Raw genomic sequence first — 27,692 nt, 5'->3', positions numbered from 1 at the left:
CTTGACTGTATGACTGCTAAAGACAGAAATAAAGTATGTAGTTACATTTCTGTCTGAGTCTCATTCCCCTCCCTGGGGACTATGCAGGGAGGAGGAGAAGGAGGAGAAGCAGTTGGTGTGTTTTTCTCACAGCCTGAGGAAAATCGCCGGAACGGACCTCGCCGGAGGGAGGTCAAAGGAATTCAGCCGGTGCCTGCAGATAGGCACATCCCTCTGACCGAGCCTGAATTCCAACAGGATGTGGGACTGGAACCTAGATTAGGCACTGAGGGCTACAATTCTACACGTCTTTATGTGGGATCAAGTCCCATAGAGCTCAACAGGACATACTTCTGAGTTCATTTATAGGATTGTGTTGTTCTCATTAGTGTGTGGTTTGAGAACTGGCCCCATTGTGAATAATTGTTCTGAATCCTATGTATTAGAAAGTGATTGATGTTTTCAACCCTTTTACTGAAAGCAGCAAGTATTGGCAATTTCAGAAGAGGTATACAAAAGGCTTATGCAGAATTTAATCCACATTCCAAGCCTCTGGACATCTTGGTCAAAACCACTGATGCACTTCTGTGAAAATATAAAAACCTCTTTTGGTTGCAAGTTAGCCTTCACTCCTTCCCGATATAATTAGTTCTGTGGGTTAATAGTGAGTTGTGTAAAAGTATCTTCTTACATCTGTTTTAAAACCTGTGTGTTTAAGTAAGCATTTCCTCATTCACTTTTGCAGTACTATGAAGATATAGTACTACCATCCATCTCTCCCTTTTGCTATCTAAGGCCCCTGGTCCATGTTCCTGGTCAATTTATTCTGCTTTATTTTCCAAAGTCTACTAAATCCTTTCCATAAGAAATCAACCAAAAATGGTGCTCAATATTCAAAAGGCAGGCAGAATATAATTGTAAATGAGGCATTATATATTCTTTACTATTGGTTCTTAGTATGCCATTTGCCCTTTGAATGGCTACATTAAGTTGATAGTTTCAGTGGACAATTTCTGGCAGCTCCCAGCTAATATGGATCCCAAACACAGCAAGGTCAGATCTAAACGCTGTTCAGAGGCCAGGAACCAGAAACTCAGGGAACAATGGGAAGGTGATGACAGAGATCTTGCAGGATTGGAAAAGGGCAAAAGAGGTTGTCACACTTAAGATCACTTAACCACATACTGTACAGTCTTTGTTTTTAGTACAGTGGTACCTCGAGTTAAGAACTTAATTCGTTCTGGAGGTCTGTTCTTAACCTGAAACTGTTCTTAACCTGAGGTGCCACTTTAGCTAATAGGGCCTCCCACCGCCGCGCAATTTCTGTTCTCATCCTGAAGCCAAGTTCTTAACCCAAGGTACTATTTCTGGGTTGGCAGAGGCTGTAACCTGAAGAGTCTGTAACCCGAGGTACCACTGTATCTGGCTAACCTGTGCTGTGGCAGCCAAAAGAAGGGTATTCCCCAATTCCCTTGGTTTTACTTCTTTACATACATATTCCCTTGGTATATGTCACTAGCCAGCTCCTGAATAAGAGGAACAGACACAGGAGAACAGTGAAAAGCCTTGCAATTCCATCCATACTACGATTTCACTATGCTTTATCACCACTCAAATACATCTTCAGGCACTCAAAAGAAATATATATATATATATATATTGTCTTGCCAAAGGAGAGCCATTATGGCACACGTTTGTAAACCACATTGCTAACACATATGTAAGCAGAAGCCTATATTATGTTAGGACTCTATAGTCTCACCATCTCCACAGATACATGGCAGCTACCTTGACTGTTTGGAACGGGCCTCAGGCTTGTTGCTGGGTGTCCTGATAATGCTGCATAATGACCTCAGTGTTGACAAAAGGCTTGGTGTGTTTTTTTCCTCTGCAAAGAAGCTCGTTTTTCCAGTTGCACTGCAAATGCATATAGCTAATCCCTTGTCACACAGCCTTTCATAATAAGCACCACTCTTGATTTAGCTAATGACTATGTTGCACTAATGCCTTTGATTCCTTATCTGTCCTGCCTATGCTTCTATCTAGAGGAAACAAGAAGGGCATCTCAGCTCAAAGATGGAACTAGAACACGGCCTCAAGAGGGACAGTCCTAGGGTTGTTCATCTTGGATCCCACGCCTTCCAGAATCCAGGGCTGCTTTTTAGTGTGCCAGAGGCGGCATCTTAGCTCATTTGGAGAGTCAATGTGGCAGAGTGGCTAAAAGACTGAGTTATGAATCAGCAGGTCCCAGAGTATTACATCTGCCGTTAATGTCTAGCTTTAGGCAAGTCATTGGTTGCTTCACAGCCTCAACACCCACATCTGCAACACAGGGCTGATAATACACACCCACCTTGCAGGGTTGTTGTAAGAGTTTCATTGTAATGGCTTGGATCACAACAGAGTTCACAATCATGGGGCTTTCATGCCTTAGCTTTCCTCTGGTGTCCCCTGAAAATACGCTCCTGGGGACTGTGAAATCTTTGGGGATGATTTGCGATGGGGGGTGCAGTCAAAAACTGCCATCTCCCTGGTGTGAATGGAGGAGCAACTTGGGATCCAAGTCACTGTATGTGGAGTGCTTGAAAGTGCTGTCTAATTCTAAGTACTTTTTAAAAAAATTCTAAAATTTAGAAATAAATATTTAATAATGCTTACACTACAGTGAAGATTCACCAGTGCTTTGACAGGAAATGTTTTTTAGATCCCACAAGGCCATGTTATTCAAGCCTGTCTATATGCTTTTGATTCCTTTCTATCTCAGTAACCACACATACAGGTGTAGCCACAATAAATAAATGTGTTAAAAGCACCCGTTATATCTTCTTTCCTGTTCACCATGAACAGCCAGTTCTTCCCACATGGCAACAAAATTCATGTTTTCAGTCTACAGTAATGTGTGTTCTCAGTCTGTGCAAAGGCATAATTCCTGAGACGTGGTATCTTGGAAAGGAATGGTATTTGCTAGAGCAATGGGGAATGACACCTCAGGCAACCAAAGAGAACAGTTTTCCAACCCTGATTTGTCATTTGAAAGGGCCAAGCTGTTTCTCCTTCAGCTTGTGATGAGTGATTCACCTCATCTCTGAGGAATCTGATTCTTCTGTTGGGTACTGTGTGTCACACACTTCCTGGGGCCCTAGAGAAATATGTATAACTAACCTTTCTTGTTAAATGAGCTGTTCTTCACCACAAGTACCAGGCAGCGAAACTAAAAAATGTAACTGATGTATAGAATTTGATCTCCGTTCTCTGCTGAGTTGTAGTTTGCTGTTTTGCTTCTTTTATTCTGTGCATTTAATTTTATTGTGCATTGCCTTAAGCAAAGTTTTCAGTGGAAACACAGCCAATGAACGTTAGAATAAACAAAATACATTCGTTCCTGCACTATGTGGAGTCTTCATCCCAAACGCCACTAGTGCAGAACTGCATCTTTAGCTGTAGTTAAAACTGGCACCACCCAAATGCACACGCAAACTGCTTTTTGTTGGGAGATGTAGGATAACTCTAAACTGTGGTCTACTGAGAATACTTGTCATCCAGTCAAATTTAGCTATTGTCTTAAAATAGCTAAAGAAACTGGAAGCCATATGGAAGTCTGTTGGAGCATTTCCCACTGTGTCAGGCTCATTCACACATTAGACTGATCCATGAGTGCTGCAAGGATGGTAACATTCCATCATCTACAAACGATATGCTCAAGGCTAGCCCTAGGTTTTAGTGAGCTCTATGGAAAGCCATTTACTGGACTGTCCCCAAGTCTTTCTGTGGATGGTCATATACCACAACTCTGGATGCCTTCTGCTTGGTCACAGCTTACCCAATAGCTCCACACCAGTGTGCAAAATTAAAATATATACATATGTAAGCATATCAAGGAGTAAACATGTGATTAAGGCTTTACCACGCCAAGACAAAAAGTGGAACCAGAATACAAATGACAGTGAATGAATGTCTGCAGAGGCTTTCATTTGTCTTGGACTCAAGTTTGGGATGAACTAGGGGTTTACCTGGATCAAAAGTGCAATGAAAGCCAAGTACTGCAGGACCAAGGACAGCAACTAGACAGACAGCTCTAGCAAAGCTCAACTGGGATCTGTCATATAGCTGTAATTCCTCGGACCAGATCTAGCCCCAGCTACAGCTGTTAGCTGGAGAGGTGTTATGAGAAGCAGAGTTCTGGCCCTGCACTAAAATGGTGCTGGATAGTCACCTAATGTGCTTTCTGCATCTTCAGATGGGAGTTCACTAGAATTGTTTATGTATTTCTAAGGAGAGAGATATGGGCTTCCTTCTAGTGTCTCTGATCCCTGCTGGTGTGTCAAGGGCTGCCCTTAACTTCAGGTTTGAGAACATTACTTTTTGTATTTAAACCTACACACACGCACACATACACAACAAATGCCAAACACAGAGGCGGAACAGAAAGATGAAATGCAACTTACCTCTGAGGGTTTCTTCTCCTTCTGTCTTGACCAACCGGATTTTGTATTTGGAATTTTGGAGCATCTTGAAGCTGATGTTGTCTGACCTTCAAACGAAAACAAAATTCATTAAGATAACGACAGCAAGACTTCCATGAAGAAAAGTCTAATCACCATCTAACTGTGTCTAACAAGAAATTTACTGTTCATTTGTTGAGGACCTATGGACTGCAATCTGAACACCAACTGTGTTGCTGAGGAGAATAATTCAATGCACCAGAACATCTGACAAAGCAACTGGGTGAAACTTAGCAGAGGTATATAAACTGGTTCTACATGAGGCCAGCAGCTTTGTTTTGCTCCTGTTGCCTCTTGTTTGAATTATCTCTTTGCTAGATGCATTATTTGATTGGACATATAGGTTTCTCCTAAATCAGCCTTTCTCAACCTGTGGGTCCCCAGATGTTGGTGAACTACAACTCCCATCACCCCTAGCTAGCAAGGCCAGAGCTCAAGGATGATGGGAGTTGTAATCCAACAACATCTGGGGACCCACAGGTTGAGAACCACTGTCCTAAATGATGCTCTTGAATATCCTGTGTAGCTATTGTACTTCAAATGCTTCTAATTTGGACAAGCATCTGGGTCTTAAGAAAATACAAATCCAGGTGAAGCATCAAGTGTTGCTTCAGTTATGGGCTAGTAGCTTTAAGCCTAATAAGAGTGGACAAACCTTAGTGGAAATCTAATAACAAAGCTGAGGTTTTTAATTAGCTCTAACTCTTTGTTGGGTGATTCCTTCCTACTTTCCCCCCTGTGCTAATAATATATCACAGTCACTGTGAGCCAACCTATGCAGACCCAAAGTGAAGGATTCAACACGGCTAAGCAGATTGCTCCATCACTGCAAGCATTTCCCAGGTTCAAGCCGCACAGGCGTCTCCAGGTAGGGCTGGGAGACAGCCCTGCATGAAATCCTGGAGAGCCACTGCCAGTCAATGTAGACAATATTGATTTAGATGGATCAATATAGATAAACTCAGTTTAAGGCAGCTTCCTATGACCCTGGGAGGAGTCTCTTGCTAGAGCAACTCCCTCAGGTGCTTTACCAAGTGACAAGAATGGCAGCTTTTAGACATGGTGAGGTCTACAATGAAGCAGCCCGGCAAGAGCCCTTGTAGCAACTCAAGTGTCATCAACAAGCCTTAATTTTATTGGTCATTGAAGTGTACTTCACATGAGGTGCTGAGTACTCACACAAGCAGTCACGGAATGGGTGGATTTTACAGGTTGCAGACATTCAAGGATTACAAACTGTTGTTAATTGTGTTAAGTCTCTTCTAATCCAATTTAAGATGCCAGCCAGGGTATTTGATAAAACCATCCATTGTTATGTGGTTCTGCTATTTAGAGGAAGGCCACAGAAACTTGCTCTTTTAGCTGTTGCTTTAAATAGTTTATGCAGAAGCTCTGTTCTGATCCTCTCTCAAGTGCTAGAGATCACACATTTACCATTTTTTAAAAGGCTCTCCATGCAGAGAGTCTGCAAAAAAAAAAAAAGAGGGGGGAAAAGCTGCTGTTGCCATTGCAGTAAAAGTCCCCGCAGGCTAAAAAGGTCCTTGTTGCTTGACTTGTTCCAATTAAATCATAACATAGAACCTTATGCTGCCATTTATCTCCTTTGGCTTTCTCGGTTCAGAATAAACTTGCTTTATTCTGTGGGTCAGGAGGGCAAACTTTCCCTCCCACATGTCAACTCCTCCTTGAGTCTGACACTTATAAATCTGAATGGGTAGACGAACTCTTTGCCAGCATGCCGGCATGTGTAATGATGCACATACACTACCTCAAGGGGTAAAAGGCTATGGAAGTAGTTCTATATAGGCCATGCTGAGGCCTACCCATGCATACTACTCTGAAAACATCTGTGTGGGGAAATCTAACCCAAAACTAAATGCAAGCCAATTATTGTACTGTGTTGTTACTCTTACATGAGTTAAAGAACACTGCAGATCACAGTCCCGTACTTGCATATACAGTGGTGCCCCGCAAGACGAACGCCTCGCAAGACGGAAAACCCGCTAGACGAAAGGGTTTTCCGTTTTGGAGGCGCTTCGCAAGACGAATTTCCCTATGGGCTTGCTTCACAAGACGACAGCCCACAGGGAAATCTCCGGGACAGTGGGGAAGCGCAGCTCGTCTTCCCCGCTGTCCTCGGACCTCCTCCGAAGCCTGGCGGCGGGGCGGGGACACCTCCTCCCGCCGCCGGGCTTCGGAAGGATGCCCCGATGCCAGGCGGCGAGGCAGGAACGCCTCCCCCCGCCGCCCGGCATCGGAACGATGTCCCGAAGCCGGGCGGCGGGGCGGGAAAGTCTCCCCCCGCCGCCCGGCATAGGAACGATGTCCCGAAGCCGAGCGGCGGGGCGGGAAAGTCTCCCCCCGCCGCCCGGCATCAGAACGATGTCCCGAAGCCGAGCGGCGGGGCGGGAACGCCTCCCCCCGCCGCCCGGCTTCGGGGCGGGAAAGCCTCCCCCCGCCGCCCGGCTTCGGGGCGGGAAAGCCTCCCCCCGCCGCCCGGCTTCGGGGCATCGTCCCGCCGCCGGGCGGCGGGGCAGGAACGCCTCCCCCCGCCGCCCGGCTTCGGGGCATCGTCCCGATGCCGGGCGGCGGGGCGAGAAAGCCTCCCCCCGCCGCCTGGCATCGGAACGATGTCCCGAAGCCGGGCGGCGGGGCCGCGAAGCCTGGGCGCGCTGGCAACTCTCCGCAAGGAGCGCTCCCGCTGCTTGCGGAGAGGTCCGCGAAGCCTGTCCTGGACCTCTTCTGAAGGCAGGCGGGGGGCAAAAGTCTTTGTCCCCCCTGCTTGCCTTCCCAGGGGCTTTTAAATCGCCCGGACAGCGGAGAAGTCCTCCGCTGTCCCGGGCGATTTTAAAATGCCGCCCGCCAGAAGAGGTCGGGGGAAGGCGGTTTCCATAGGAACGCATTAATTGATTTTCAATGCATTCCTATGGAAAACCGTGCATCGCAAGACGAAAAACTCGCAAGACGAAGAGACTTGCGGAACGAATTAATTTCGTCTTGCGAGGCACCACTGTAGCTTTTGGACGCTCTATTCTAAGAGGTGGTTGGTTATGCTTTTAAGAAAGACACTTGAGTATAAAGATGTGTATAGACATAATGAAAGATGTGTAATAATATGCTGTTCTCATTTTGCATTTAAATGTATCAAGTCCTGGATGTGTACACCCCTGTATTAAAAAGTTAAACGTGGAAGAAATGTTAAACTCCACCTAGAAGTTTGGGTCAGCAAGGGAAAATCCCCAGGAAATGTCTGATCCCAAGAGTGGAATCATCCAGCCTCACATGGCTAACTCAAGAGGCAAAGCACAACACATGAAGCTGATTCTTACTGAGTTAGAACATCTAGACCAGTACTGTCTACTCAGTTGGCAGTGTCTTGTTTAAATCAGCCTTTACCAACCTGGTGGCCTCCAGAGGCTCTGGACTACACCTCCCATCGTCCCTGACCATTTGCAATACTGACTGAGTGGGAGTTGGGAGTCTAACAACAACTGCAAAGCACCAGTGGGGAGGGCTGCACTCAATTCCCAGGTAGTGCTGCTACTGGAGATCCTTTAACAAGAGATGCCAGCCATTCAACCTTCTGCCTGCCTGGCACGTGCTCTATCCCTGAACTATCACCCCTTCCTCTCAGTACCAGGCTTTTAATTAACCCTAAAAAATAAACCTCTAAAAAAACTTTTCAGGAGAGCTTCAGGGCTCTTGAGGGGTTAAAGCATTGTTAATCACAGTATTAAACTGCACCACCTTATCTCAGTTGGACTTTGGTATTTATGCAGTAGGTGATGTTTTAACTGTTGACAAATGCTCTCCTGCAGAGTAACTGTAAACACAGCCATGACCTTCCTTTTCCAGGAAGTGACAGTAGCTGCACACTGTCACACGGTTTTAAATGCCACATCTTGTAGCTTGTTTAAAGGTAACTGAGCATGGGAAGTTACAGAGAAGAGTCCATAATATTTGCACACTAAAGTAAATTGTGTTCATGTTGCACATCCCAAACTAATCCCTACACTATATGCCCAGTTTAACCACCTACAGTTTGTTTTCATGCCAACAAACATTCTGCCCTTGAAGTGCTAAGAGCCTAAACTACACAATTTACTGATGGAAAACTGAGCAAGAACAGTTCCTATACAGTACTCAAACTTATGCTTGGAGACAGAACACTTTACTGAACATGGAAGAAGTCGTATGTCAAAATGTGTTGACCATGTTGCATCTTTCAATTAAAATGCTGTACTTCTAAGCACCACTTGGAGGCTTCGCCTCTTTTTGGCTTCCTTGTGTTTGGTGTCTTCCTCAGTTTTTGTTCCTGTAACATAGCCATCAGATAGCTTCCAGCCTTGCCAAAGACTACTTTGGTTTTAAAGTTAAGTTTATTTCAAACACTTGCTCCTTCCTGAAGCCCAGACTAAGCTGTTATGAGAGAAGATAGGTTGCAGTGTGCTGTCTAATAAGGGTTTTGTCTGAGTCAAAGTTTTATAATCAGTTTTATTTTATGGCTTCCTCTTGCGCACCATTCACAGAAGGAGAAGGACACTTAGATCAGACAAAAGGCACCCCACTGCCAGATATGCAAGTGGATATTAACGTCTTGTAGCATATTTTGAAAAGCAATCCCCAAGTACAATTTATTGTTCAGGGACTACCCAGTAAAATGTAGCTTTCCCCGGCTGTCTGCAAAGTAATTATTCAAATGCTTTCCCTGCTGGAGGTGAATCGTTTAGTTATCTTGTTCAAAGCCTTGAATTAAAGGTCTTACTGTCAGTGGTGTCTGAGTTATCACTGCTGATCGAGTACTTTCGCCGTTTCTCTTCCATCTGTAACAAAAGAAAGTGAATATTACACTTACTGTTCAGGAAACTCATTATGGCACCAAATCACTGTTATCTCAGGATATCCACACATCGCATTAACCCAACCATACCAGTGAATACTTAGCCTAATGACAAGAGAATTACCAGGGGCTTAAAGAGTGAAAAAGAACATCACTGAACCACTGCAGTTTAAGGGGCAGTAACACTTCTCTTTTAAATCCCTCTGCCACTTGGGTGTATTTTATTTTTAATCATGCAGAATTTGTGGAAACCAAAACTTTCAAACCAATTCTACAATAAATACAAATTTAAGGAATGTCCATTACTGTGGCATGGAGAACTCAAGGATACCATGCATCTAAATCTGGATCAAGGTCAGCACTCACTTATAGCCAATTGCCCAATGGAGCAAATGAGTTGATGAAAAGTTTGGGAGAACCCCTTTAGGAACCACCAGCATCGATCTTTGACTTGATTTCAAATAAAAGGTGGAAATTATTTTGCTAAGGGAAGATGTAGTCTTGGACAAGCAATAGCCCCATGGTAATGGTTTGAAAATTGAACCACATGGTGGCTGGCTCCATTCAACAAGCCACTGAAATGTAAAATGCTTATCATGCGGATTTCACCAAGTCAATAACATTTACAAGGGTTTTCACCAAGATTTTAGGACTGACATTCAGAAGGGTTTGAGGGAGAAGTTTCTGTTCCCAGAAATTTATGCTCTTGATTAAGTTTCCTGTATGAAATGGGTTAAAAGACTAGTCTCCTACTGAGCTTCTGCAACTAGGTAAAAAAAAAGGTAAAGGACCCCTGGATGGTTAAGTCCAGTCAAAGGCAACTATGGGGAGTGGCGGTCATCTTACTTCAGGCCAAGGGAGCTGGCATTTGTCCACAGACAGCTTTCCAGATCATGTGGCCGGCATGACTCAACCGTTTCTGGTGCAAAAGAACACCGTGACAGAAGCCAGAGCACATGGAAACGCCATTTACCTTGAGGAGAGGGTGACACTATTGATTAAAGATGGCACCTTGGCACAATTCTCCTCAACCCATGACCTTTTAGTGCCCAAACCAATGAACCACTGCCTGTTTAAACTAGAGGATCCACATCAGGATAGGACCCAGCACACTCCAGAAGCACAAGAAGCCACTCTGGAGGTTTATTTTTTGGCACAAACCCAATTTCATATTCAAACAGGAGAGAGGGAGGTGCACACCCCAAGATCACCACCAAATCTCTAAGATGGAAGAAGCTAATCTTTACTTCGGTTCATTTATGTCCATACCACAAGCCAACTGTCTTCCAATTATTCAAAGCCTCACTTGTGTTGCACATTATCACTACCACTCTTTCCACTGGTACATACAAAGTGGGTGGGTGTGCAAGTATCTCAATGGCCAGAGCTCACGGTAAGTGGTATTGTTTCTACATAACACTAACAAAAAAGCCTATGCGTCCCTCTCACAGTATTTGCATGCAGGTGTGGAAGTCGTTTGCAAAACAAATGATTCCCGAGAGGAAGAAGTATGCCAAATGCCATGTTACATACCAACCCACTGCATCTACATCAATTAACTCTCTGCTATGGTGCATAAGGGTGAATGCACATCTGTGCACAGGTCAGATGTGCATGGAAATCAGATTGCACTCCATATAAACTGTAATGCAGACATGGCCCAAGTTATTTCTAGGAACGCTTATTCCTAGAACTCTTATGCTTTCCTTTATTTTTTAAGAACAGTATCCTTGGTTAATTCAAAGCATTTTTCCTACTGTCCACTGAACCAAGTATATTGAGAGAAAAAGAATATTAAGGGCAGCAGAGATTCACACACCAATTGTACAGAAACCCTGCTGTGAACACACCATCACAGCTAACTGTGCTGGATGTAACTACAGTGATACGCTATGCAGCACAAATGGAGCAGTTGATCCTTACTACACCTACTCTCAATTCCTCCTCCCTTATATATTGCTATCTAGCAACAGATGGCACTACATCTAGTCCAAATTGCACAAGTCATATATCACAAACCTTTCTAGGCCCATGTGGACATTAGGACTTTTGAGCAAGCGTCATGGGTACCATCCTCCGATCCCTTCACTCCCACCTTCCTGGATGGGGGCCCCTCCCACAGAGACATAGAAAGAGAAAGCGTGCACATGCACACACATGCCTTACATTTCCAAGCAATGCAGGTAAACGTTGGATCCAGTAAAATTAATCTGAGCTCTTCCAATAACTCTTCCAACTTCCTGCATTAGCTCTATGTACTTCTCAAGAGAGAGGAAAAAGGTAAGCACCCTCAGCCTTTGCAGACGTGGGATGGACACCACAGAAAGGAGATGGCTTGTCCATGCCCAAACAAACATGCATACATTCTTTATACACAAAGCAGCAAACGTCACTTTGTCTAGGCCTTCCCGTTGCTTCACCTGCCCAGATGAGGGCATAGGTGGCAAATACCCAAGTCTGACAGATAGTTCCCCTTTTCTGGGCTCAGAGCCCAGCACCCCAAGCCCACAGATAAGGATAACATCAAAGCAAGCCCATTAACTTATATCAAAGCAAGTGAGTATAAACATATATGAGCTCATTGCTGCAACAACTACCAATTAATTGTGGGGTTATCTTGACTACCAAGATGGCATTAGTTACAGATAGGTAGCCGTGTTGGTCTGCCATGGTCAAAACAAAATAAAAAAATTCCTTCCAGTAGCACCTTAAAGACCAACTGAGTTAGTTCTAGGTATGAGCTTTCGTGTGCATGCACACTTGGTCTTTAAGGTGCTACTGGAAGGAATTTTTTTATTTTGTTTTGAAGATGGCATTAGTAAATCTTCCAGAACGGTTCACCTTTGGTTGAACGCAAACAGGCAGAAGCAGCTCTGGCTACCTCTTTTCTCATGGCAAAGGGGGATTTAAAACCACCCACATAACCTCTGGGTCCTGATTTGGCAAACCCTAACAACAAAGGCCTTATTTTTTCTGCTGCTTCTGTGCATTTTCAGATTTTCCAAAATACGCCTGGTTTCATCATAACAAAAGCAGTATAAGCATATTTTAATCCCCAAGTACAACATTATTTCACAAGCCGCCACCATAAGAAATCATAACATACAGGGCAGGGGTTCTCTAAGGTACCAATGACTAGATACCATTCACCACCACCACCACCCTGTTTTTCTTCTTCTAGGAATGAGGAAGGAAAGAACAAAACTGTGGAAAATAGTTTTGTTTGTGGTTTAATCACAAGAGCTATTAGGAGAAAATTGCACTTGATGACAAGACCACAGGATGCTATTATCCTTTGGAAAAGATGACAATCCGCAAAGGAATTCCCATAAATACTAAATCATAAAATCCTAAGCACTGCCTTCATTTCCAGCACATGTGCAATGTTTTACCATGCCACTACGAAGGATAATAACAGCGAAGTAACATAAACATTTTTACTGACAACGCTGTGGTAAAGAATTGCCCTGTCAAAACATGATTAAAATTACTTCTTGACAATATGGCTATATCAATACTTTTCTCCAGTAATTCAGGGGGAACAGATGTTATTAAACCAGCCTTGCACTTCAGGGCCATTAGATTTCAGGGAGAGAGAAAGATGCCGCAGATGGATTTGAAGACAGTTTATGAAGCTGAAATTCCAACTGAGCATCTTCCTAATGGGGTTTTGCTGACCAGGTCAGTTTAAAAAAATAAATACTTAACAGAGCAGCTTCTACTCTTTGGAACTAAGAATGGGCAGAGAAAGATTCATTTGAGGACTTGATATTTGTCCCTCACAAGCTCTCCTGCAAAAAAGTATTTGTGGGGCAAATTAAATGCAAAAATATCCTGAAGACTCAGAGCTACAAAATTCTGCTAAGTTCCACTTAGACTTTTACTTCTTAATATTGTTGCCACCTGTGGCAAAGTTATTTGTGCCAATTCAGAGTCCCCTGTGCCACTTCAATGGCACAGGATGCTGTCTGCCCAGTTCCTCGGCAGTGAGTTGAAATGGAGAAACGCTTGTAGGTGTAGGACGTCCATGAGCATGCACTGCACTCCAGAGCCTAGGTCGCTGAATCGGGAGTAAACAAGTTACCTGGCAGAGATCACCAGGCTTCTTCTAGGATACTTAAGCTGTCAGTTGTAAAATGATGCTAGTAAAGCCTGTCTCCTCCCCTTTTGCACCAAGCTGAGAGGCTAATGTTCTTTCATGCTGCTCCTATAACGTGTGAAATTATGGTGAAGTCCTTCTAGGTTAGCAAACAGTCACAATATAATAATCAGCATTTATTTAAAAAACACGCTTTAGTGCTCAAGGTGCACCACATGCATTCCTTCAGTATACAACACCCCTGTAAGGATGGCCAGCATTATTATCCTCATATAGCAAATGGGGTCTGTGGTTGAGTGCTCACGCCTGCCTAATGGCACTGAGTAAGTTTGCTGCACAGATATAAAAATTCTAGAAGAGTGGCCATGCTAGTCTGTTGCAGCAAAAAAACAATAAAATATTGTGGCTCCTTAAACGCCAGCACATTTGTTAAAGTGAGATTTTGTAGGCAAGAGCCTGGTTCATCACATCTACTAACTAAACTTGCCAAAGATGATTAAGCATCTAAGAATGTTTTTATAACCGTCCCAAGGTACTCCTCAAAATCTATGTGCAACAGAATGACAACTATGTTTGACCTTTTTATATTTCTTGAACAACTGAGCCATAGGCATTTATAAAGACCTGACATGCGGTGGGGGCAGTGGACATTGCACAGCCCAGGTGCCACACACAGGGATGGTAAGGGAAGCCCCGGTGTTGGCAGTAATTTTACTTTATGTAGAAAGCAGACCACCAGTAAGCAAGCTAATGTTATTAGGCCTGGCAGATAACTGCAGGAATGTGGGTTGAGAACTTTATTCTTCCAAAAGGAAATTCAGGATGAATGTTCTTTCAAAGGTTTTCTTCAAAGAGCCTCCTAACAGCAAGCTGCATTGTGCTCTCCCCTTTTCCCTTGGAAGAAGAGCTGAGTCAATCCTGCCAGGCTTTGGATGTTATATGCGGTTCCAGAGTCTCTAAATAACCACAACCTGCTGATTAGATTACTAGGTTACCCTATCCAGCAGGGGAAATGACATTCTATGCATTCCTTCCTCTGCTTTACGCATTAGCTGTGTCATTCTCTCAGGCGTAGAAAATTCTGACTTCCAATGGCCTGCTCCCTCATTTTATTTGAAAACTTTCACTTGTGGACATAAGCATTTTCTTGCTGGATCATTACAAGCTATCTAGTTCAGCACTCTGTTTTTGGTCTCAGCTAGCCAGATACTTATGAAGGCTCATAGCAAGTTACAGGAGGTGATAGTCATTTGTTTGGCTTGAACATGGAGAGCCCACTTAACTTTCATTGCCAAAAACCACTCATAAACTAATCCTCTATTTACATTATTTCTACACACACTTTTTTTAAAGGTTGATAACGTGCATAAACAAGTCACATATGCAAGCCCAGCAGCCTTGTCCCTCAGAACCAAATAGCAAGTTCTACAACTTTTCAGAAGGCACAACATTATTTTGTATGGCGTATATTGCAAGGATCTGGCAGAATTCTGGCATAAATTCTAAACTAGCACACCTCTGCATTAACTTTCCCACCCCCCACCCCCGCTCAATCAACCAGCCTACCCAGTGTAGGAATAAGCTTTGCAACAGCATTACAATCCACAAAGCCATTGCCTCAAAGTGATACACATACGCGTGCGCGCGCGCGCGCACACACACACACACACACACACACTTTAAATTGACAATGCTAACTGCAGGAGGCAACTTCTGAGACTCCCCCCTGTGGCAGGTCACTAAGAACTTGAATAAAATGAGATGCTAATAAGATCTAAAGTACTTTTGCCTGGAAAGTCTCTCCCAGAGTGGCACTCTTTAACATGAAAGCGAGAATTATACAGCAATCGTAATGTGCAAATGCCTAAACCACTCCAACATGTGAATGGAATCTCTATCTTTAATATCACTAATTTATTCAAATACCGTCTTGGGAGAGCAAATTGTAGAAAAGGAGAAAAGTGTTTGGTCATCAGATAATCTGCCTTTGGAATGCCTTACTTAACAGTGTCCCATTTGGGGCTCAAATTTCCCCATCCCTAGTCATTTTTTATCCTATGGTGGTCAAGGGAAACGCACACACTGAATTCTGTGTTCTCTCAAGTTGTGGTATGGCTGAAAGAAACCACATTCCTGTTTGTTCTTCCTACATACCTGAATAAAAAAAAGAAAACAGCACCCCCGGTGGCATGTTAGGAATCTTCTTTCTGAATCCGTAATTCTTCTCTAGCAATCCATTTTCAGACACTTTTCTTTTTGTCAGCTAAAAACACACGGGACAGTTCACTGCCTTTTAGATTTCATGGAAACTGCTTGGTAACTTCTAGAAAATACAGCTAACCTTTTTCCTTAAAAAGTATCTTACTGATCCTTGGGTTTTCATTCTCTTCTTTGTATTTTTTTTGCTCCGTGCCATAAAACATTCCCCTCTACAGTTTGTGAATCAAAACTATGTAAGGCCTAGGTAACCCTAGGCTGCATCACTTGATTGAATACTACTCTATACCAAATAATAATAACAACAGATTTTTTTGGGGGGGGGGAATGACTAGAACTATTTGCAGTCATACAGCATTCACAGCTGTATAAAACTTCACTTGCACTATAAAGTGATCCAAGACCCACATTTAGTACCTGAGTAAAAACTAGGCCTCATTCAAGGTTCAGACAAGAGGGCTTATTAATCTGAAAAGAATGAGTCCAAGTCAGGTGCTCTAAATTCCTCTTCTACAATAAAAAGCAAAGAAGTCGTTCTCATGGTTCTCAAAGGCTATCAATCAAATTCAGATTTCTGGGGCTTTTGTGTATGATAAGAGCCCACAATGTGTTCAAAATACTCTAAGCCCATCTTCAAGCCTGAAGCTAGTAAAGCAAATGAGGTTTAAAGCTTTTTAGTCATGCCCCTCCACACCTGCTCCATCGACTAGTGTTTGACTAGCTTCAAGTTTCAAAGTGATGGAGCACTGCATGCGAGAGGTCCGATCCCTGTTGCTTCCAGGTAGGACTGGCGAAAGAAAGCTTTTGCTTGAAACCTGGGAGAGCCATAGGCAGCCAGTGTAGAAAATACTGAGCTAGGCAGAACCAGTGTGGTCTGACTGTGCTGCTTCCTACACTCCTAAGATTGGCTCAGAGCACATCTGAAAACTAAGCTCCTAGATCTCATTTTATCATCTTTCTGACCAAGCTGACATTTTGTTTAGCTTGTGCTCTGCATTTTTCAAACTTCAGGTGCTGGGAAATAATAATATAGCTAACTTTTCCATTCTATTATTAATATTAATATTACTACTACTACTACTACTACACCTTTCCCCCTAGCACAACTTTCATTAAAAGCAGTCAGTTCCCAAAAGCCTGTTGGAACAAGAAAGTCTTCACCTGCTGTGGCAAGAGCAACAAAGAGGAGGCCAGTCTAGCTTCTCTAGGGAGGGAGCAGTTACCGAGAAGTCCTGTACCTGCATCTCTACCAATTGTGCCTGAGAGGGTAGAGAAACTGAAAGAAGGGCAGGTTCCTATGAGGGAATATGGTCTTTCAGAGAGCTTGAACCTAAGCCCTGTAGGCCTTTATAACCAAAATGCTGAACTGTGCCCAGAAACAGACCGGTAGCCAGTGGAAGTGTTGTAGCAATATACTTCCTCTAACCAGCCCTGGTCAACAATCTGGCTATTTTGATTGGTTTTACCTGCACTGAACCAATGGGAAGTCTTAACATTTCCCTCCGTGGCTAACAAAAGAGAGGCACATTATGAAAGAAGAGAAGAAGTGACCTTCCAAAAAGATCTTTAGTAATATAAAGTTTGGGATTCTTATGTACTAAGTTCAATACCATGGAACAGAAGGAGATACACAAGCCAATAAGCCAATAAAATATGGATAAAGTTCCCTCTATAGTATCTATATGGTTCAATAAATATTTTATTTAAATGGTTCAATAAATATTTTATTTAATGCATAGAACTGAATTGGCACTCATTATGTTTATGTTCTGTACTTGTTAGTATTAAGATGCTTAACCACACTTAGGATGTAATCTTAACCATGCTTTAAAAGTACAGTCCTAATCTCATTAATATGGGAGTAAACGCCATTGAACTCAATAGGATTTACTGCTGAGTAGATATGGTAGGACTGAGCTCTTTGTTCCCTGTTCCTTCCACATATCTAACTATCCTAGTTGGTTTTCTCTTGGATAATTTTTATTTTTAGGATTCTACTTATTCCAAGAAAGAGAAGTTTCCAAACTGATAAGAAGGCCCTCTACTGGAGGAAAGAACAAAGTTTAGAAGGGGACTAGACTAACTAAACAGATTCAAAAAGAAACTCTTGCATTTGCACCATCAAGCATGACACACACACTGGGTGATACCTTGCACCTCTGCCATCGGAGAGTGGTTTTCCTGGTGCTTACCATAACTGAAAAGCAAAGGTGGCCCATCCCCCATGCTGTATGCACAAAGTTTTGGTTTTTGTGTCCAATAATTCAGTTTTCTCTTTCTTTTAAAGAATCCTGTGAATTCTAGTTCTCATTTTTAAGTTACTTTCTAGTTTTCAATGAGAAATATGCCATAGAATCAGAGACACAGAATCAAACCAAAAAGCTTCAATTGTTTTTCAGTCCCTGTGTTTACATATCGATCATCTTCAATACTATACTCATTTTTTCCCATTTGAGGCAAACAACTTCAGAATAACAATACAAGACTATAACTGCAGCATTCCCATTAGTTGTGTGTGGGGATCCTGTGGAAAGGATGTGCAAATTATTGCCTTCTCCAGCCTCAGATACAAAACCCCAGCATGACTAGACGCTTCCCATCCCTGGCAGAAACGCTTTCACTAAAAAGTGATCAATTTCCCTTAAAACTACACAAAGTAGTAGTTATGCACATATCTGAATATGTAATGCACTACACGCTTCAACATCTAAAAATATGACGGACCTGAATACCTGAGGAAGCAGCAACTAATAAAAGACCATGAAGGAAAAGTCCCATTATATTTAAAGCCCTGCACTTACCCTTGCTTTTGGATTATCTAGAAACTGAATGGGAGATTGGCCTGTGTGGGAAGTATGGAGTGCGTGCCTCCTGCAAACATTTTCCACTTAATAGGTCCCATTGAAAAGGATGACTCCAATAACTGTAGTCATCTTTCTAAACAAAGATAAAAGTTACTTCCTGCTTCTTCCTCTGCCAGCTCCAACATATGAAAAATCTAAATCCATTAAATCTAGCTTCACTCGTGGTTTTGACACTGAAACAGCCTTGATCACCTACACAAGTGAAAGGACAGGGAGGGCGAAGCCCTTCTAATTTTCCTGTACTTCAGTGACCAACTCTGCTTAGTTTCCAGACAAACCAACTTCAGAACACTGGCTATGAAGTTGGCTTGTTTAATTATGTTGGATGCAGCTCATGTACATAGTGATAAACCACAGTATAGGATCACAAGCTAACTTGGCCAGTGTTAAGGCTCAATAACGGACTAGGTCAGCAGAACCATCATTTTCATGACAACCCTTGTCACAAGTCTGGCAAATCTGGAACTATACTTCATAATCTGACAACACTGATGGTCTTTACTTGGACTTTGGTTTAACCCATGTGCAACTGTATTCATTCTATGTGCCTATTTTATTGCTTTGTTTTTCATCTTTTGATTTTCTTCTGTTGCTATAATTGTTCTTTACAAAATATTATAATAAAATAAAATAAAATAAAATAAAATAAAATAATAATAATAATAATAATAATAATGGACCAGGCAAGAAGCAATACACTTGAAGCCAAATTGTGACAATACCCATTCTGGGCATGGTTACACCCACCTGAAGAATCAAGTTTGTATTTTGTGGGTGCCGATAGATCTAGTGTTGTCACTGGAGGTCACATTATGCACCTCCTGCCATCAGCTTCAATCCCTGCTGGCCCAACTACAGTTATTCATGTTCCAGTAGTCTCTAAATTAAACAGGCAACTACTTTGCAAATTTCTCAGAAACTTTAGTTATTTCAAAATACAGCAACTATGCTGCTAACCGAGACTGGCTATAAGAAGATTGAGGGTTGCTTACAATCAAGCAGTGCCTAAGTTTTATTAAATGAATGAATGAATGAAGAAAACTGTAAGTTGCTTGTCCAGCTAACAGTGGCTGCCAGTCAGTTTCTGGGCACAAGTGGTGGTGCTAGCCTTTAAAGCTCTAAATGGCTGGGGACTTGGGTTTCTAAGGGGAATGAAGGATAGTGAAGTGGTAAAGAATCTACTTTGCATGCAGAAGGTCCCAGGTTCAATCCCTGGCATCTCCAGAAACTCCTGTCTGAAGCCCTGGAGAGCGGCTGCCTATCAGTGTGGACAGAGCTGAGCTAGATGGACCAATCAGTTGCCACCCAGTTGATGGCAACTTTCTATGATCCTAAAGGGCTGCCTCCTTCCACATGAGTCTCCCCAACAGTTGGCATTTGTCACCTGAGGCTTTTCTTCAAGCCCCCTTCTTCTGAAGGTGGTAATTAGAGAGGGGGCCTTTTCAGCTGTGGTGCCCCCACATTTGGAACTCCCTTCCCAGGGTCGGCTCACCTAGCCCGATTCCAGAATACATTTTTATATGCCCAGGTCTTCTAGGATGTCAGCTAGATGATTTTAAACTGGTGATTTTAACTGTTATCTGCTGGTTTTGGATACTCTGCATTTTTGTGCTCTGCTGTATTACTTTACATAGCTTTAATCATCAGCAGCTATATCAGCATTGGATTTGTTCTATTATCTTGCAAGCTGTTGTGCGAGTTTGCTGTCTGAAGACGGCATGTAAACATTTTATTTATTTATTTAGCAGAGCATCAGTATAAAAATGCCGCTTTGAAAGCATTGTTTGGCCATATTCAGAGGTCACCGAACACCACATATTTTCTCTCTCTCCTACCCCATGACTCATGCAGCTTCCATCTGAAATTGCTTGGTCTCTGGTATCCAAAAAGCAGCTGGTAGATGGATCCAGTGAAACTACTCTACATTTTTGTCTGTGCAATCACCCAGCAAAAAGCTACCAAAGAGTTGCATTCAGACATTTCAAGATGCAACAAGGGCTCAATTACTCTGATTGAGGGGTTAAACTAGCACTGTGTGCTTTGATCAACACGTACTTCTTAGGGTTGGGTATTTTTGATTTTGCTTTAGCCATGCTCACTATCTTGGTTCCTGGAGCAACTTCTAAGCTCATTTAAATTTAAAACAAAACTCTCGTGTTCACTTTGTCTGCTTTGCATTTTTCCATATCTAGGAGGATTTTTTTTATCACACATATTTATGATCCTACTTTCCCTTTCTGACTCTCTTTATTCTGCTAACCCTTTGGTTATCCAAAGACATATCCAGACAAACTAGCAACAGAGACAGACAAGAGTGGCTGGAGAAACCCAGTCAGATGGGCGGGGTATAAATAATAAATTATTGCTATATTATTATTAAGTTAATGACAACAGATGTTAATCTAGATACAGGGAGGAGAGATGGGCATCACCAACATAGTAATGTCTAAGCATAATAATAAAATACAACTAAGCATATCCCACTCTAAACAGAATTATTGAAAGATGGTGGGTAGCAAAATACAGAATATGCATGCTCCAGGCCTTAATTTTGGAATCCTACAATAACTGGCAAATATGCACCTTGAAAATGATTTGGCAACCAACTTCCAAAGCCAACTGCTGGCTGCACTACTAGCAAAGGGAGAAAAATAACTTCTACCGTCTACAGCTTTTAACTGAAAGCTATCTATCAGTGAAGTCATAGTGCTTAATCTGTGAGACTAGGACCTGGGAGACCAGCGTTCAAATCTCCACTTGGCCACGAAACTCACTGGATGACCTTGGGCTAGTCTCAGTTTAACCTAACTGACAGGGTTGTTGCAGAGATTAAAGAAAGAGAGGTGAGAACCAGCTATGCCACCTTGAACTCCTTTGAAAAAAGGTGGGATATAAATGGAATGAATAAATAAAATAATAAATAAACTCAAGAGTAGTAACCCTAGCAGCAAATTTATCTTCTCCACAGTTATCTGTGCACTATTGTCCCAAACTATTCAACATCTTCCCCAAATCAGAAGCAGCTCCAACATATGTATCTGACAACTGACAACTTAAGTCATACTTCAGTCTTCTGTTCCCACAACTTCCCACCTCCCATTTTCTGTTATTTATAGAACAGGAATTCTGTTATTTATAGAACAAGATCAAAAGGTTAATGAAAAATGTGTGTTAGTGCCAGAGGATACGCAGGGCTCCATTCACACAGCCAGATTTGACAGGTTACAACTTTCATTACTCATTTTTAACTTCATAGAAATAAGGTTAAGGCAGGGTAAACATAGTCAGGCCTTAAGATTCTTGGAATCAGAACAGAAGTTAATGCGACTTTAAGATACCTATTTGGACTAGCATGACAAAAGTCCAAAGAAGTCAAAGTTTCAATATTTTCAATAATTATATAAACAAGGCAATTTCAGCAGGGACAGCTTTTCTCAATTCTGCATGATAAAAGCTTTTCCTGACAAAACTTCCTCTTTTACCTAACATTAAAAGTTCTGTCCTCCTCAACATCTGACCATGTTAATGCAGGCAACTATAGTTATTCCAATTATATCCTCAGTGGCAACAACCTTAGGGAAATTTTGAGTAAAGCCAGCCTCCATAAGCAAGGAATATGTTTACCTTCCTGCCCTGTTTCAGCAGCCTTGGCTGTCAAAACCCAAGCTGAATTTTCCTACAGCAAACTTGACCTTTATACAAACTATTTTTCATTCAGTCTCAAATATGCTTCAACTTCAGGGGCCAGCAAATGTTTAAAGGTCAAGTATAGTTCTTAAAGGCCAATATTGCTTAACCCCAGTGAGAAGATGAGGGAAGTGAACTGCTGCCCTATCAGGAACCAAAGACTCATTTGCAAAGGTCTTTCTGATATTGTTTTGCATGTAGATTTACCAAATTAGTGCACTGCGTTTAATGACAGTTGGAGGAATAATCAATTGCCTGTTTGCAAACAGCTGCTGCTGCTGTGCATAAGGTTCACAGCACCTAGGGATCTATATAGCTGCATCTGAAATTCAGTTGCTTTTTACAATGATCAGGTGCATTTTCATCTTCCTCAACTTAAAACTACAAATGCAATTTCTAAGAGGGGTGCTGACAGATTCCCTAGCATCTGAAAAGGCAATTAGGATATTATATTCAATTTAGGTCTAAAATTAAAATGCTGTTAGCCGCACGATCAAAGACGGGCATTTGATTTGTAAGAAAAATGTGCTCAAAGTTTCAAGGGTGGAGGGCAAAGAGATTAATTTATATCCCAGAGTGACAGCTGGGAGGCCCCAACAATTTGCAAAGCTACTTGAAGAAATCAACCTTCTGGAGATTATGTTTTTTCTTTATGCAAACATAAGCAAGGAGAGATTAAAATGTTTGCTTCTATGAACTCAATTCCACAGAAGATGAAGGAGAGTAAGCAAGACAAAATGAGAAATGAGAGAGACACGTGGAAAAAGCAAGGACCATCAAGCATCATTTACTGAGGAATGAAGAGTAACATAGGAGTAACAGAGGAAGCTGACTGAGGGAGAAACAGGCAAAGAGAAACTGACTATCTCGAGATGCTTTGAGGGAGATTAACCAACAGTTAACACAGTTAAATGCTAACCTGCACTTCTGTTTACTTATAAGTTTCTGGACAATAACCCAGAATCTACCAAGCAGTCCTCATGATTTATGGTACTTCCAGGTGTTCACAGTCCCACCAAAGGAAGGCGGCATCCACATATCAACAAGTAGCAGACAAAAAGGATGAGGATTGCAATTAAGAACAGGAATACAGAGTGAGCATGATCGTGTTGCTGTGGGGCTTAATGAAGCTAGAGAAGATGGGCACCTGGGCATCTTTGAGGGCTGCTAATACTATTAAGGACTATAGGAGAAGCAAAGTTATACAGGAGAGACATAGTCCCAGTGTGCCAGCAATGGAAAAGTATCAAAAGAAGGTATGACTGTCTCAGTGGCACAGGAAAATAGCAAGGGGTGTGTGTGACAGAATAACTGATAACATAACAGAGATTCAATGGAGATTCCATTGAAGCATGGGTAACAGCAAAGTGCAGAATGCATCAAAGAATGTTAAAGAGGCAAGAGAACAATCTTGGGTAAGAAGCTCAGGCACTGCTACAAAAATCACATGTACAAGGAAGTCAAGCCTAAGAGTTTGGAAAAGGAGCAGAGAAAAAAAGGGGAGATGGGATGGGGTAGGCAAGCTGTATGGGAAAGTTTGTTTGTTTTAAAAAAGATTAACACTCATTTTAAAGAAGTGTTGAATGAGGCCTAATCTAATCCCTTGGGAAACACAAGAATAAAGGATTGGGAGGGACGGGATGACCTATGTGTTTATTTTCATTCCATGTTGATTCTGAGCATCTTCCGACACCCAAATTAGCCTAAAGATTCCCAGCCATTTGTTTGCTTTCTCATTCACAAAGTATTCAACCTCCCACCATGATGAAAGCTCAGGAGGCTGAAGGCCAGAGGTAGTTCACATAGTGCCCTACAGACATTGCTGAACTACAATTCCCATCATCCCTGACCTGCTGGCTGGGACTGGTGGGAGCTGGAGTCCAACACCACCTGTGGGGCCGCAGGCACCTCACCCCTGCTGAAGGGTATCTCCCCCTATTCATAATGCCTGCCCTCAGCCTGGAAAAGATGACTGACCAAGCCCGGCAAAGACAGAAAGGTGTTCAGCACTTGCGGGGGGGGGGGCACAGAGAGTATAAGCGGCACCTGTAGCAGAGAAGACTGTTTGAGTGAAGAAAGATCTGCAGGGGTTAAGCTGACAAGAGGACTCAGCCCTAGAGACCAAACGACCATGATGGAAGAAAAGGCCGTGGGGGAGGTAGCATCTGTCCTCAGGGTCATGTAAACCACAACCAGCCCACACACTTCTGGGACGAGGGGTGGGCTTCCAGGGCAGAACCTGCGCCTTGCAGATCTCTGTCCCTCTGACTCCATATAAATGCACTGTATAGAAAGCAGTCGCAAGCGGGGCATCGGGTGTCCGCCCGAGGAGTGGGGGCAGCAGGGCAGGAAAAGAGGATGCGCCGCCCTCAGGAGCAATGCCCAGCCCAGCCCAGGCAAAGTGCAAAGCCTGCAAGGAAGTGCAGGGAGGGCGGCAGGGTGAAGGAGGGAGGGATTCAGTGGCAGAGATGGAGGAAGAGCTGAGACGCCCCCGGAGGAGCCCGTTGGGAGCCGGGAGAGTTTGAGAAGGTAAACAACAGCCACGCCCCCTACAGTCCTTCTCCCCACCGCGCAGCTCCGTCGCAGCCGTTGCCTGTACATTTCCACTCCCAAATCTCTCCATGCCCCCCAGCGGCGCGACTCTCGCCCTGCCCCCTCCCAGCCCGGGCAACCGCCCACCGCCGTCGCTGGGCTGTGCAGCCCGACTGCAAAAGCCACCGGCACCCCGGAAAAGCCTGCGCCCTTCCAAGCCCACCCGGGCTCGCCCACCCTCGCCAAGGAAAGGCGCCTCTTCTCCTCCTCTGCCTGCCTGCCTCCTGGGCGCATTGTTTGTGTCTGTTGCAGGAGCTGGCAGGGACCCCACAAGCCTAGCACGTGAGAGGAGCGGATCATGTGGGTGCAGCTTCAAGACATGCAAAGGCTCCAAAACGTGCTGCGTATCAACAAAAATGAAACTCGTGTCTCTGCTAATTGCCGCGCGAACCTCTTTTGACTCGCGGATACAGGGCACAACACACACACACACACACACACGCCGCGCACTTTTCGCCCGCCACCCTTTTTTGCCCCTCGAGCGCCTTCTTCCCCCTTCCACCTCAATAAAACGTGTCTAACTCCCCTCTCCCGGCCACCCTCTTGCTTCGAGACCTTTTGGGGTTAGCTCTGCCGCAGTCATTAATTCGAGGAAACGTTTCCTGAGGCTTCTGATCCTTTAAAAAGTTGTTGTTTACATTCCTGCCGCCTCCCTTTTAAAACATGACTGACCAACATGCGCAATCCATGTCTAAAAACGCTACACACTCTTCCACCCCCCATCCTCCTTTGCAGGCAGCACAGTCAGGGAGCAGTAAAACAAATGCAGGGGGGGGGATCGAGAGAAGCTGCAAAAAAATAATTTAAAAAATGGAGCAATTCTCCACCCTTTTTACCTTGCCTGGGAAAGAGCGTCCTCCAAGAGTTGAGACTGTCCCTCGGGTTACCAGAGAGGTGTGGGGAGAGATGCTCCAAAAACGTAACCGCTCATGGAATCTCCCTTTGCAAAGACTAATCCGGCACCATTGCGCAGGGGGCAAACCATCCCCCTTGTAGGATCCGAAGATGATGCCCTTCTTTTAGGAGTAGATACAAAGTAACTCCATGGATTCAAAATTAAAAACAAAAACAACAAAAATCAATTCCAAAGAATTGCTTCCAGCTGAGATGGCCGCTCTGTGCAAAATCCAGCGAGCCCTGCGTGTTCCTATTTCTTTTTTAAATCCAGACTTCTTTTCGGATCTCTTTGCAATTGCCCGAAATCCTGCGACTGCCCTTTTTCTTCTTTTCTCTTCCGACCCCCCTTTTCCCCTGCTGGCGAAGAAGGGACTTCTTCAAAGGAGTAGTATATAAATTAGGGTGATGCTGGCGGTTTCACCCCACCTTCTTCCTCCCCCCACGCCCCCTCGCCCCCCCTTCCCTCAATTTCTTATTTTCTTGTTTGTTGTTTCTCCCTGACGAGCAGCAGGTCCAGGTGCGGCGGCGGCGGCGGCAGTAGCAAACGTGGGTCCCATCCCTGATTGTGTTCGGCATGTGTTGCCTCCCCCCCCCACCCCAACGCACCGCTCACCCACCACCCCTCCCTCGCCTTCACCTCCCTCCGATGCGCTGAGTCCCCATCTCTTTTCTCTTGTGCCCTGGGCAGCTGGAAAGAGGTCGGGTTGCATACACGGGCTCGCTCTCCTTTTCTCCCTCTCTCCTTCTCTCCCTCTCTCTCTACAAGCCTGATCAGGTCACTTTCGCAATGATCTTCAGCCTCGCGCGCGCACACAACGGCGGCAGCAGTGCACACACAGATCACAGAGCTGCAACACTTTCTTTGCTTCCTCCCCTTCTCATATATACACACTCCCCCTCTTTTTTCCCCTCTCTCTCTGCGCCCCCCCCCCGCCGTACCGCGCCGCTTTCACCTCCCCGGAGCTATGCACAGGCGTACACACTAGCCTGCTGCTGCAACCTTACAAAAAATAAGCTTATACTTAACAAAATCTTTTGGCGCCATATTAATGACGTACTTCAAATTTGCCATTTCTTCCTGCGTCAAAAAGACGTTTCTTGCAAATAACAGATGAGGTGCAAGGCGGGCGGCGAGGGATATTAAGGGGAAAGAAACGCCGACCAAGAAACCTCTTCCGCGGAAAGGAGGAAAGAGACCCTCGCAGCGAAAACCGCGCGTGGGGACTGGGGGGGGGGGAGCTCGCATTCACTAGGAGGGCACGGGAGGTGAGGGAGTGAAGCAAGCCGGGGGGGGGGGGGAGGTTGCAAATCGAGATCGGAACAGAATCGTTTCCCCGCGGGTCACAAAAGTTACGCGGCCACCTCTGTGCTGAAATACTACCACTCTGGAGAGAGACGGGCATGGGGGGGGGTCGCTTTTAATTCAAATAGTTATCCAGATCACTTACAGCCGGGAGCATGCTGACGTTAAGCACTTGCTCCTTTTCAGCAACCGTGCCAAAAGGGGGGGGGGGAGAGAGAGATTGAAAGCAGGGGTTGAACGGCATGATTCGACACCCCCTCCCTACGCACAGATATGGGAGGGAGGGGAGCTTAACATTTTGCCCCATTGAGCCTGTTTGTTTCGATCCCTCCAAATGCCCTCTTTTACTACCAAAAGGTTTCCACAGGGCAAAGAGGAAAAAGAACTTTGCACAGTTTGCACAGGAAGAAGAGGAGCCAGGTCCGCCCTCCTGTAGTTCTCGACTTGACCTTGTGATGCACAAACAATACACTTCAATCCGTTGCTGGAAGGGTGTTTGTTGCTGTTGCTCTTGCCTGTCTGTTTTCTGTGGTGGCGGCGGCGGCAGCAGCAGCAGCAGCCGCCGCTGAGAAGAGCTCCAACATCCAGCTGGCCACACCCACCGCTGCCTGCTTGAGGCAGGCACCTACTTCTCATAAAATAACAGTTATTTCACGCAGGGGAGGCCTTCTGCCTGATCAACTGTCCCCCACTCAAGGCAGCAGCCTCCCCC

General features: G+C 44.1%; 1 protein-coding gene across 1 annotated transcript in view; it reads right to left on the bottom strand.

The window, feature by feature from the left end:
- JADE2 (jade family PHD finger 2) overlaps nt 1-26,630 on the bottom strand; it is a 145,426-nt gene extending 118,796 nt beyond the window's left edge. The window contains exons 1-3 of the mRNA XM_081850324.1: nt 25,617-26,630; nt 9,247-9,304; nt 4,425-4,510 (exon numbers count right to left, since the gene is read on the bottom strand). Coding sequence (XP_081706450.1) covers nt 4,425-4,510; nt 9,247-9,304 — 144 coding nt within the window. The 5' untranslated portion in view covers nt 25,617-26,630. The remainder of the gene's footprint in view (nt 1-4,424; nt 4,511-9,246; nt 9,305-25,616) is intronic.
- Between the last annotated feature and the right edge of the window lie 1,062 nt (nt 26,631-27,692).

Source organism: Podarcis erhardii (genome assembly GCF_964252035.2).
Source record: "Podarcis erhardii genome assembly, chromosome: 2".
In the NCBI taxonomy this organism is placed as follows: domain Eukaryota; kingdom Metazoa; phylum Chordata; class Lepidosauria; order Squamata; family Lacertidae; genus Podarcis; species Podarcis erhardii.
Note: the sequence above shows the minus strand (reverse complement) of the source record. Positions and strands in the feature narration are given on the sequence as shown.